This window comes from Pithys albifrons, chromosome 4, assembly GCF_047495875.1.
Source record: "Pithys albifrons albifrons isolate INPA30051 chromosome 4, PitAlb_v1, whole genome shotgun sequence".
Classification (NCBI taxonomy): Eukaryota; Metazoa; Chordata; class Aves; order Passeriformes; family Thamnophilidae; genus Pithys; species Pithys albifrons.
The window spans coordinates 50,891,563-50,903,988 of NC_092461.1; the positions used below are offsets into that span (position 1 = coordinate 50,891,563).

General features: G+C 43.1%; 2 protein-coding genes and 1 non-coding gene across 7 annotated transcripts in view; 2 read left to right on the forward strand and 1 right to left on the reverse strand.

Moving 5' to 3' along the window:
• Positions 1-306: 306 nt before the first annotated feature.
• RPL30 (ribosomal protein L30) lies at positions 307-3,526 on the forward strand. Its single transcript, XM_071554108.1, has 5 exons — positions 307-387; positions 476-526; positions 841-986; positions 2,083-2,213; positions 3,431-3,526. Exons 2-5 carry the CDS (start codon positions 506-508, stop codon positions 3,478-3,480), a joined length of 348 nt encoding a protein of 115 aa, XP_071410209.1. The 5' UTR covers positions 307-387; positions 476-505; the 3' UTR covers positions 3,481-3,526.
• Positions 3,061-3,195, forward strand: LOC139671730 (small nucleolar RNA SNORA72). Its single transcript, XR_011697776.1, has one exon. It is a non-coding gene; the product is annotated as a small nucleolar RNA SNORA72 (small nucleolar RNA).
• A 979-nt stretch (positions 3,527-4,505) lies between the features above and the next one.
• Positions 4,506-12,426, reverse strand: part of MATN2 (matrilin 2) — an 82,102-nt gene continuing 74,181 nt past the window's right edge. For 4 of the 5 annotated variants that reach the window (XM_071554105.1, XM_071554106.1, XM_071554102.1 and 1 more), the window contains 4 exons: positions 9,306-9,377; positions 8,665-8,769; positions 8,325-8,420; positions 4,506-5,399 (listed from right to left, as the gene is read on the reverse strand). In XM_071554105.1, the coding sequence (XP_071410206.1) occupies positions 5,347-5,399; positions 8,325-8,420; positions 8,665-8,769; positions 9,306-9,377 (326 nt within the window). In that variant the 3' untranslated portion in view covers positions 4,506-5,346. The remainder of the gene's footprint in view (positions 5,400-8,324; positions 8,421-8,664; positions 8,770-9,305; positions 9,378-12,426) is intronic. The other variant, XM_071554107.1, reaches the window with a different exon arrangement.

Sequence of the window (12,426 nt, forward strand, 5' to 3'; positions counted from 1 at the left end):
ATGTAGTGACAGGACAAGGGTGTGTGGCTTCAAACTGAAAGAGGGTAGATTTAGACTAAATATCAGGAAGAAATTCTTTACTGTGAGATTGGTGAGACACTTGCACAGGTTGCCCAGAGTAGCTGTGGTTGCCTCATCCCTGTAAGTACTCAGGGCCAGTCTGGTTGGAGCTCTGAGCGACTCGGTCTAGGGGAAGTGTCCCCGCAGCCAGGACACAGCCTCCACATCAGGCCACGCTCACTCAGGGCCCGCCCCGCCCCTCCCGGCTGGTCCGGGCGCTTTGGGGCGGGCGCGCGCGGCTCTCGCGAGAGCTGCGGCGCGCGAGGGCGCGGCGCGGCGGGGCCCGGCCCTTTCTGTCGGCCCGGCCATCTTGGCGGCGCGTCTGCGGTGAGAGGGGCCGGGCGGGGGTCGCGGGGCCGCGGCCGGGGCGCGCTGCCGGGTGCTGACCGCTCCCCTCCATCCCACTGTGTTCCAGGTACCGCCCGAGCCCCCGCGAGGCAGCACCATGGTGGCCGCGAAGAAGACGGTGAGTGGGAGCGGGGCCGCGCCGGGCGCACGTGGCGGTAGCGGCGGCCCGGCGGGACGCGCTCCGGTGAGGCGGAGCGGACCCCGGCATGGTCTGCGCTGGGCACTGGGGGTGCTGGAGGGCCCCTCAGAGCTCGGGCCATGCCGTCCTGACTCAGGCCGCGCCCCGCCGGGTTCCACGGCTTCGGTTCCGTCCCGGGCAGTGTCCCGGGCGGCTCTCTGGGCCCCTGAGCTGGCTGGAGGAAAGGGGGGGGGGGAGCAGCTGCCCCGTTCCTAGTGCGGCTGGAGCTCAGCATTTTATTTCTGCATCTTCAGAAAAAGTCCCTGGAGTCCATAAATTCCAGGCTTCAGCTGGTTATGAAAAGTGGCAAATATGTGCTCGGATACAAACAGACTCTGAAAATGATCCGACAGGGCAAAGCCAAGCTGGTCATCCTCGCCAACAACTGTCCTGCTTTGAGGTAAGCAGATGATTGGGAAAACATTCTCTCCGAGACAGGTTCTTTGTAGAAATGCAGCATGTGCTTCATGCTCACTGCTGCAGTGACTTAATGCAGAGAACTTCACTGGCATGTTCCAGAGGGACGGGAAATAAAAGCGATAGGTGGTTTGGTGTGTAATCATTTCAGGTCTGGATGTGTTGAGATGCTTCCCAGTGGGGATTTTTTATGTTTCTGTTTCAAAGAGTTCATGCTAGAGAAAGAGCAGGAAGCTTTTCACACTATGATAGCATTCATTAAGAGCATTTTGGGTCTGAATTCTTGTGCTTTTTCCAAATTACTGGAAAATAATTTTGCATCTAGGAAAACCAATAGTTGATTTAAAACACTTGAAGCACACAAAATCTGTTGTCCAAGTTAGTTATAAATTAACGTTCCTGGCCAGTGAAATTGCTTTTTTGAGCGTGAAATCTTTACTAACATCCTGTCATTTTCCTTGTTGCACATCTGTGCCCTTTTTATTGTCAAGTGATATTGACAGACACGAGAAAATGCAAATGCAGAAACCAGAAACTGGATGCTTGAGAAATAAATGGCAGGACTGTTCCAGTAGGCAGCAATCCCCATTGATAGTGAGGATCCCAGAAGTGCTTGGAAAACAGTATTGATGGCGATAATCTGGTGGAAGTCAGAGCAGAGGGGAATATATTTTATAACAAAACTTCAGTTTCTTTCTCAGCTGGGAGCATCTGTATCTCTCTTCAGCATCTGGGCACTGTGTGTCAACATTAATAATAATCACTGTTTATGCACTTTGGCACAGCTCCTACAGACCTTCAGAAGTCTGCAAGTCCTAAAACCTTTTTTTACTGTGTAGAAATGAGTGTATAGGAGCAGCCTGAAGGGTTTGTTACATTCCTTCACTGTGCATCTGGGTAAGGGTTCCTGAGCCACACTACAGGGCTGATTTTGTCTGGCAAGGAACAGCTGTGTTTCTCTGGGTGGGAAGGAAAACTGTGTAAGGTTTAAGTGTAATGCGAGTTAAAGCTGCTCTTTCTACACTGCAGTCAGTCACAATTGTTTGTCAGTGCTGTAACTCCCAGTTTCTGAATTTCAGAAAATCAGAGATTGAGTACTATGCTATGCTTGCCAAGACTGGCGTCCATCATTACAGTGGCAACAACATTGAATTGGGCACAGCGTGCGGAAAATACTACAGGGTGTGCACACTGGCCATCATCGACCCAGGTAATTCGCTCCTACACTGTAGTGACCAAATGAACAGGTATCTGTGGTTCCTCCTTTCTCCTGTGAGCAGCAGCACTGAGCAAGTAGAGTGCAGGGGTGATGACACACTTGGCTGCTTTTTTCCATCAGGTTTAACTCTTAATCTCCTCTGACGAAGATCCTGTTCTTCTTTTGCAAGTCCTGGGTTCTTAGAACCTGAAGGACTGCTGCTTGTTTGCACACAGCTCCTTTTACTGCTGAACCCTTGTGACCATTTTGCCCATCTGTAGGGAGGTTTCAGTGCCTGGGAAGCAACTTTATGGGACCTGTTTCTAAACCCATGAGCTCACAGACGAGCTTGTGCAACATACTGTTGACATCAATCTGGTTTGTTCTTAATCAAAGGATTGTGACTTGTCCTGCTTCCCAAAGTGACATATACAAGCATAACCAATATGCAGATGGATGCTAATCAAGGATTGAAAATTATACTAAACACTCTATTTTATAAGTCTGTGTGTATTTCTGTGGTTTGGTGGCACTCTGTCCCACAAAGTTGCTCAGGTTCCTTATATAGACTACTAATTAGGTGACTTCCCAGCCTCTTTCCAGAATGTTCTAAAAGAATCATTCTCTTGTTCTGTTTGTTCATCAGAACACATACACGTGGGTTTAATGATTTTTGTAATAACTTCCACCAAATGTTCCCCAAGTGACAATGATTCCAATATGCCCTTACTTCAGAAAACTTTATTTAGCTTGCTTGTAGTAAATAGCTGTAAACTTAATTTTCAAGATGTCGCTTTTAGGTTTGATTTTGGGTGGGGTGGGAGCTGCAGGTAAATCCTTTTGCTGTGTGAGAAACCTAATGCGAATATTCTCGCTGTCCTGATGCTGCCGTGCTCAGGGGAGGCTAGACATTCGCTAGAGTGAAACTGTGCATTGTGTCCTCCAGGACTAGACTGCTGCTCTAGTACTGGCTTTGTAAATGCTAGTGACAGCTACATAATTTCTGGAAAGATACAATATTTGGATTAGAAAAGTACAGTTACCAGTATTTTCTTATCAAATCCGCCAGAATTGCTTGCTTTTTCCCTAAACACTCTCTGTATTGCTTTTAAGTTGTTTTCTAGAATCACCTTGGTGTTTTTATGGGTGGGGTTTTTTCTTACTTTTGCCTTATTCCTGGAAAGATCTTTTTGTGGGTCCTCTTGTAACACTGTATTTTTATTTTACAGGTGACTCTGACATCATTAGAAGCATGCCAGAACAAACCAGTGAGAAGTAAATGCTGTAAAGGTGTTATTTCTACAATAAAACTGGCTACAGACATATTTTAAGAAAAATTTTTATTATACCTTTGTTGGTTTTAGGGAACAAACTATATAAATGAAGGTTCATTACCACTGCTGTGTTTCCTGTTATGTTAGAAGTAACCTTAACAGGACAAAGCTTGCCTGTTTCCTTCTGTAGAAGGTGTGGATCTCGAGAGATAAGTGGAGGAAGGCCTGATCACGGCAAGGGTGGTGCCAAATCCCAGCTTGGCCAGGGCTTCCTTAGTGTTTGGTTTTGGAGAGCTAATGCAAAAACAAGGCATAATGCGAGGGACAGTGGAAATTTGGGATATTGGTGGCGGATCCTAAAGGGTTTACTTGCACTGAAATAATTCATGCTGGTTTTACCAAGTCAGTCACAAAGTACTAATGTGCATTATTCCCTTTGTCTTTTCCTTCCAAGAGTACATACCTGTCAGGGCAACCAGGATAGCTGTTAGATGTGTAACATGTTTTCAGTAATGTACCAGCGAATTTTGTAAAGCTGATTTTAAATTAGTGTCCTTTATTTTACTTCTTCAAAGATGTTAGAGATAGACAAGGTGGTGTTCTCAAGTCACCATTGCTGAGAGCATCAGTAAGTTTTGTGCCTGCTCTGTGCAGGACCACAACTGCAGGATGTGCCTGATTAGTAGGGATTGTTGAGATGCCAGTGCTTTGCTGACAAGTGATAAAAGAAACACCTCATGCAAATCAGTGTGTACCTGCAGCCTTGCAGTACTCCAGAACTTCCAGAATTCCAAAGTGTGCCAAAGTAACAAGGTGCCTTTCGAAGCTTACTGTTACATATCCATGCACGCTCATTAGCTTATCTGAGATCACTTGATCACTAAAGTTCTGATGCAGCTGCTGTTTCTGTTAAAAATGGATGCAGTTGTGTCTTTCCATTTGAAGACAGTAAAGAGGCAAATCAGTGTGTCAGAGCAACACAGGAAGGAAGTGCTGGCATCTGCCTGTATCAAACCATGGATTTGGCAAAGGTGTAGCCAAGGGGAAAGAGGCACTTCAGTTGGCCATAATGGCTGGAATCAATTTGCTGGCTTTGTGTTTCAGTGTTTGACAAACAGGTGTGCAGCTACCTGTATTGCCCAAAGAATGTTTGCATAATGAAAATACTAGTTGCATTTAGGAAAGTTAGAGAATCTGAATATTGACCAGGGGACAGTAGGGAGAAGTTGGAGAGTCTGGACATGATACAAGTACTGGAATCTTCAGATTGTGATGCTCTGATAATCCAGCAAACTTCTCACTTGGTGCATTTACTTTCACCACAGTTTAAACACAAAGGTGTAAATTTGTATTTTTTACATCTGACTGATTTCAGTAGTTCACTCTTGTTTGAAGAATCCAAATCACTCCTAATGGCATGAATACCATCCCACTTTTCCTGTTTTTATCTCTGTATGTATACATAGAACTATATATATCCACACAGATTGAGTGCTTAAAATACTAGCAGAGTGGAGGAGGGAAATACAGAAAAGCAAGCTGTAAATTCATACCCTAAAAGTACTTCAAAACATGGAGGTTTCACTTCAAAAAATAACAGCATTTTATTATTTTGCATAGCTTATTTCACTTGTTTAGTTCTGCTTAATTAGAATTTTTGCTAGTTACTAAATTGGATATATAACATTTTCAACACTTCTTGTCTTCATTCAATGCAAGACAGAACACATGGCGTACAGATGAAGGGATCCAAAATACTCTTTGACTTCAGACAAAAGGATTAGTTATTTTACTTTGAACCAGTTTAAGAAAATAGTTCTGACAAATTTGTATGTATAAATATACAGTGTAGCATACACTTTAAATTCTCATCAGTATTTTAGCCTGTTTTCCAAATCTTCCATCCTCTTCGTCATTTCTTCCAGTACATAAATGTTAAGGAAAGAGGTACTGATGGATGCATTAATAGAAAAAGTAATGGTCCATACACTTTCTCTTGTTTCTCCTCTGACTTCAGTAGTTCTAATGCAATATTCCCCTTATTTTCTCATTCTGATTTGATCAGCTGAGTTGTGAAAGTTTGAAGCCACACTGATTAACAGGCATACGTTGACATGGAGTTAAGACCAGAGCTTAGTGAAGAGGCTGGTAGTTCTGAAAATTCCATATTTTAAAGGGAAGGTAAATGCTGTTAAAACTGGTTTACTTAATCAGCTGCCTGAAACTAACAGATTATAAAACTGGAGCTCTGAGACTGCAGTAAGAATGTCTGATGACGATGATCTGTTCTTGCCCCATGGTCGTGTAGGATTGGGTACTGTTTTTACAAAGTCAGTGGTTTCCAGAGAGATGAGAAGTAGAGCACAAGCAGCCCCATGTGATCTAGAACTGGCTTCATTTAAAATAAAAAGCTGCAGCAATGCAGAGTAGTGTACAGCATCACTTTCCTGATAAGCACTTGCAGCTGGCAGGAATGCTGTGTCTGCTGCAGGAGGAGGTTGGACCAGTCCTGTTTACCTGAGCATCTCTGTCCGAGGCACATGGTAAGGCTGCAGCCGGGGGGGAGCTGAGAGGAAGAGGTGGCCTAGCACCAAGAGGGAACTGAAAGCACTAAGACCTACCTCAGAAGGATGAAGCTGCTGCACCCCACTCTTTGCTTGTTCATCTAGTATCTTGATTTCAGCATTTTAATGTCTTACACAAGGGAAGAGGGAGAACTGGACATACAAACTGGGATCTTTGTAAGTGGCTGTAAGGAATTGGTATGGGTAGACAGGCAAATTGAATTGGACCTCTGAGTTTGGCCAGAACAGCCATGTGCTCTGTGTCCCGTCCCTTCCCCCTTGCCAGCAGGAGAATGTATCCCCTTGCTAGTAAGGAGCAACAGTGGGTGTCCTGCTGCTACTGTGGGCACTAGCCTGCCTAGGCATAGAGTTTGGTAGTTTCTCAGCTGTCTTGCAGAAGGGATTACTCTGCATATTGGCATCACATGAGCTGCTTTCTCTGCAACATCCATGTTTCTGGGGGATTCACAAATGAAAAGTTCAAGCAGTTGAAACTGCATTCAACTACTGATAGAAAAAATTTAATGTAGTTGGATGCAGATCATCAAGAGTTTGGACTGATCCCTCTAAATTTATACTCTGTTATGGGAGCTAGTTTTGTAGCTGGTTTTCCCTCTTCCCACCCCCAGATCTCTGGACCACTCTTCCACAGTTACCAAGAATTAGTGTATCACCCTGTATCTGAGCTGCTCTTGAGATAAGGCAGAGAAATGAGGTTTGTAATGGAGATGAAACTGGATGGTTCATATTCTGTTACAGGAAGTGGTTGCACAGTGCTCCGAGAAAGTGCTTAGCACTGTTCCTATGAAAATCCATAGGTCTCTGGCTCAATGCCAACAGCTTTTCCATCACCTTGAGTCCTTGGAATAAAAATCATAGGGTTGCCTGTTCAGATTTTAAAGCAAAAAAGCACATGTTGCTAAGTTTTGTGTTCTTTGATTCTGAGTAAGCTCAGAGTTCCTCGTAGCCCAGCTGCAGGAGGTGACAGCAAAGAGGCTGAGGCTTCTCCTGAAGGGGCAAGGAGTGGTTTCCTTTCTTGTCAACATCTAGACTGGAACTCTGTGTCTAAATAACACTTAATGTAGGAGACGACCTAAAATTTTTCTCCAAAGTCATTTGGAGAAGTCCCTTCAGAGAAGGGCATTTGAAGCACTTAGCAATAACCTGGGATGATGACTTTTTTCCCCTTTACGAAATAATTCTACTTTGCACAGAATAATTTAATCAAGGGATCAGAACATGATTCCTGAAAGGTGTCTCCTGAAGGATTCACTTGGGAAGGTGAGAGAGTGAAGCTGGCTACTGCAGGTGCATAAAATAGCTGGACGTAAGGTCTGAACTGGTAGGCACAGTTTTGCATCAGGTTAACAGAGCCCTCTGTGGTCCTGCCTGCTGTCACAGCCACTGAGGGTCTGTTAGCCTCACTCTGGACAGACTGTTCAGAGGTTCCTCAGTCTGAATCTGTTCCTGTCTAGTTATGAGCTGTTGGTATCAATGTGCTCTTCTGTGCAGAAAATTACGTGCTTAAGTGATCTTGCATACAGTTACAGAACTTAAATAAAGATGTGATGTCTTCTTACTATTTATTTGATCAGACAAGCAGCTTTCATGAAGAAAACAGGAATTTGCTGCATAAATAGTGTATAAATACTGCATGATTTGCTGTGTTGCCAATTCGCTGCTCTTGTCTCCTGAGACATGGTGGATGTTAGTGCAGCAGCCTTTACACTTACAGTTTCCTTGAAAAAACCAGACTAAGGAGGGGGAGGGAAGGGGCAGAAGCTACTGATCTGCACTTTGCTTATTTTTATCTGCATTTCTTTTGATGCAGAATTAATCAAACCTGAGTCCTCTGAATTCCTCTTCATCTGGAGTATGGTTTTAAATGATTCACTGTATCTGGTGCCTTACCAAGCAGTTCAGAAGGAAAACGCATCTCCTGTAGCTAGTAAATGCTGTTTCAATAACATCTGAAGAAGTAACCCAAAGCAAATAATGGTAGTCTTGAATTTGACTAGTTGTTTCTTTGCTGTCCCTGATGGTGTTTACTGTTAGGGGTTATGAAAACTTAAAATCTTTATTAATATTTTGCTCCCTTCTATGAAGGAGAGACAGATTACACATCTTGAACACTTTGCTTCTTGGCTATTATTAAATAGTTTAGATTTTCATTACAGTAAATTGATTTAAGCTATAAAGGCAGTTTAGATTCAATGTGTTAAAATTATAGTTGCTTTGAACCTGTCCTTCTGGTCTTAAATGTAAGAATTATTCTGAAAGGATATATCGCTCCGTGAGTTTTCTTACTTCATTGGTTGCATAGTTCTGGAATGTCACAAGGCTTTCACATTTGCACTGCTCATTATCTTTTAAAGCTTTTGCTGAAAAACAGAAATAGTTAAGCAAAGGCTAAATGCTGAATAAATCAAACAGGATGAGAGAGGAAATGACAAGGCCTTAAAAATTCAAAGCAAATTCAATACAGCTTCCTGTTCTCAAAACAGGTCAACATCCAAAGGAATGCTGGGGGCAGATTTTGTAAATACCAGAAAACAGTAAACAACATGTAGACCTGTATACTGAAAGAGTGGTCTGGGTTATTCTAAACAAAGGTAACGTGATTACCTGTTGTTGAGTGAGTGTGACTGTCTTCAAAAATATACTTGTGTTGTATTGCCAGATGTGGACAGTCAATGACATCTGTGATGGCTATTGTGGTTGATTCAGGTCCTGCGGGAACCCCCCCAAAAGTCTAAAAATCAACCCACTTAATTATACAGTATTTTTTTTTTCAGCTCACATGCACTGAATTCTTAGTGAGTAATCTCACTGGTTGCAGTGAGGATCATTCATGAAGAGGATTAGGGTCACAAAGATGTGAAGGATCCGAGCTGTTAGGCAGTATTTACTGTATACATGATTGTAAGTTGTGGGCTGCAGAACTGCAAGGGAGTTGTGAAGGTTTCTGTGAGAAACAGAAGTGACTGAAAGCTGAACATGCTTAAAGTGTCAAGTACAGTGTTGAAATACAAGCTTGCCCATGAAGTAATTCATTTGGATAGTGTAAGAAGCATGCAGCCATGCTTTTGTTACAGTGAATCTCCATTTTCACCTTGCAGAGAGAGGGTGGCTTGGAAGAGGGGGATGCAGGGGGATGGGATTAACAATTTTAGGTGAATTGTGAGGGTTCTCTACAGCAGGCAGCATGAAGAGTCAACTTAGCAATGACTGTGGAGACAGCAGGACACTGAGTTAAAACAGCCAACCTGAAGGCTGTGGACCAGTCTTATGAAGCGTTCCAGACGATGGATCCTGCTGGTGAGGTGACTCTCTCAAGGCTGGTAGATACAAATCGCCAAAGGACATGGTATCACAAAAGGAGCAATAAAAATGTTCACATTCCTTAGAAATGGAGATGTTTATTACCAGTAACTTGGTGTTTGTCTCTCATTACACATGGAAAATGCCTCATACCTGTGCAGTTAAGAAGAGGTCCAGTGTTGATGGAAACTCCAGGACTTGCCCTTCAACTCAGACTATCAGAGGAACTCTTCCAAAATCAGAAGTGCTTTACTGAATAGATTAATAGTAGTGAAGCAATCTGAAATGACAGCCATCTATTTTGTGTCCTCTAGTGAAAATTCTTGCATGTTTCATTATCGTCCATCAGACCTTCAGGGTGAACTGAATAAGAATAAAAACTGCTTGGAGAAAGAAAGTTTCTTATTCTCCTTCAGTTTTCTTTTTAACAGGAAAGTGATCAGGGAGTTGGGAGTGTTTAGATAAGAAGGGTGAGTAAAGTCTATTTGATGCCCTGCAGTTATAAGCAAAGATACACGTTTCTAATTTATGAAGAAAACCCTTTAAAATGTAGAGATTTATTTTAGACTCTCCACACTCATCTTTTTAGTCAAAACGTGTGAGAGAAATGGAAACCTGTTCTATCCGTAGGTATAACCATCCCAGCCATCCTATGCACTGCCCCTTTCTTGCCGCCAGAGGGTAGTATGGAGGCAGATTTGGTTCCTTAAGAACGGGTCCTTTTTTCAGAAAATACACAATTCACTGTGAACTGACTTTGGAGCTCTTAATGGCCCAGATGAACTAAAGAACATGTATTTAACAACCGCATGACTTGATCGACCATGCCAGGGAACTGGATGGAGCATCTGGGGCTTGCTGCTCTGACACCCAGAGTTCCTGCACTGAAAGTGAATGTGTGAGGGCAAAAGGTGTCAGTGCAGACTCTTCTGATACACCATGAAGATGCAGGAGGGAGATGGAAGATGCATCTGGGCCACCCAGGTTTGCTGTAACTATTGGGATCCCTGCTGGTTTAGTCAGCTTTGACAGATGCACAATAATATATATACAATTGTGCTAAGGTGCACTGGGAAGATGAGACCCTCTTGGGTAGGGGTTGGAATGACTGAGCATGAGGATCAGGGAATGAACGGAGATGAATGGTTGAATAAGAACACCAGAGAGCAGTGGGAATAACTACTATATATATATATATATATCAAAACCTGCATGGGAACCAGCTGCTAGAAGGAACAGATTTTGAAGATGAGTTCAGGGCAGAGAGATGTGGGATGAATTCACAAGGTGAGGAATGAAACAAACTGGGTGAGGACTGTAGCAGAAGAATGATCACCTGGGAACAAGGATGATGAAGTTTCCAGTGTAGGAGGGAAGGGACAGGTAAGATGAATCCTGAGTGTTTGACACTGAGTAATGATGTGCTCTAGAAGTTGCTCAAGAGCTGCAGGCTAATGAGGGGGTTGTTTAGAAAGGACAGAGGAACTGACCTGAAACATTTGAGCTTTGTACACAAAGTTAGGGACAGAAAAAAAGGCATACACTGGTAGAGGAGTGGCAGAAGTTCTTCAGTTTGGAAAAGGATTGGGCATTTCAAAAACTCCTCTTAAGGCTTCAGAAACTGGCTGGGGCTCCAAGATTTCTGATCTCATTGCCTCTGTAAAGCTGAATAAACAGACAAGTAGTGACAGAGGCTGCTCACCCTGAATCCCTTAGTGAAGTCAGTGCAATGAACAAAATTGTGGGGAACAACTGAAGTTGGGGAGGGGAGTTTTTAGTGTTCTGTTTTGTAACAGAACACAAGTAATTTGTTAAGAGAAGCCTGTGAGAAAGTCTCAGCAAGTGCAGTGTCTGAATATTTGCTGCACTGATAACAATCTGCAATGTAGACAGAGAACAGAATGTTAACCAGCAGGCTGCTGAGTACTTTCATCTGATCAGGGCTGGGATCTGGTGACAAAAATAGTATATGACCATATAAATAAAGGCTCTCACAATGCACATGCTCAGAAAGGGGTGAAGCCACAATCATGTTGAGTATGTATTATGTATGACATTGCTGAAGCCTCGTTAGTGCTTCCAGTCAGATGAAAAATTAACGTTAACCAAGGCAATGAAAGGGAACTTTCCAACTGAATTCCTCTTAATAAGAAGCAAAAGAAAAAAACAACAACTTTTTTTTTTGCATTTGCATTTGCTACTAGTCATCAAGAATAATTAATAGTAATCAGCAGCTATTCTACAAGGCAGATGCTTTCTTGCAGAATAAAAGGGAACAGCCTTACCCCCAGAAAAAGATTTGGAGGGCTTCTGATTTAGTTGCAAACATGCAGTGCATTCCCAGCTGGGACTGGGAGCGAGAGGCTTTTTGTCAGTGGAGTCCATGAGGTTCACAGCATCTCACCCTGTCGTCACAGGCTGGAGCCTCAGAAGTCCTCAGCTAAGGACCAAGGCCGGAATAAAAATAAAGTTATTTCTGTTGCAAAGGAGGGAGAAAATTAGCCTATAAAAAACCCCCAAAAATGGACTTTCAGCTTTTGTAACAGACTTGGAGGTAGAATTTCTGGTGGAATGAGTTGATGAGCAATAGGTGGTCCTGGAGTGTCCAGAAAAACAAGGCTGGGTCAGCCCTTAGTTCATAGGTGTGAGGCATTCATTGCCTGTTGGTGAGAGAGGAGGAGGACAGAAGCTGAGGCATTTTCTAGAGGTGTAGACTAGAAACTGCCACAAAGGGGCAGGATTTACATATTTTGTCATATGGTAAGTAATATAGTTAAAAGAAAAAAAAATCCTGGTTGCTAACTACTGGTGTGGGCACCTGAAGGATGCATTTCCATCACTGAGCTCTGGGGCTTGTTAATGAATGAGAATTATTATCCTCAGGTTTGCTAACGAGTGAGAATTTTTATTCTGGTTGCCAGATAGTTTTGGCTTTGGCATCTCCACAAGCTTGTAAGATGACATGCTGTCATCAGCAGATTATCTGCCTAATAGGAAGGTCAATTGAACTGACTTGATTTCATGTTACAGTATTTAGTATTTCAAAAAGATGGAACTAGGACTTCT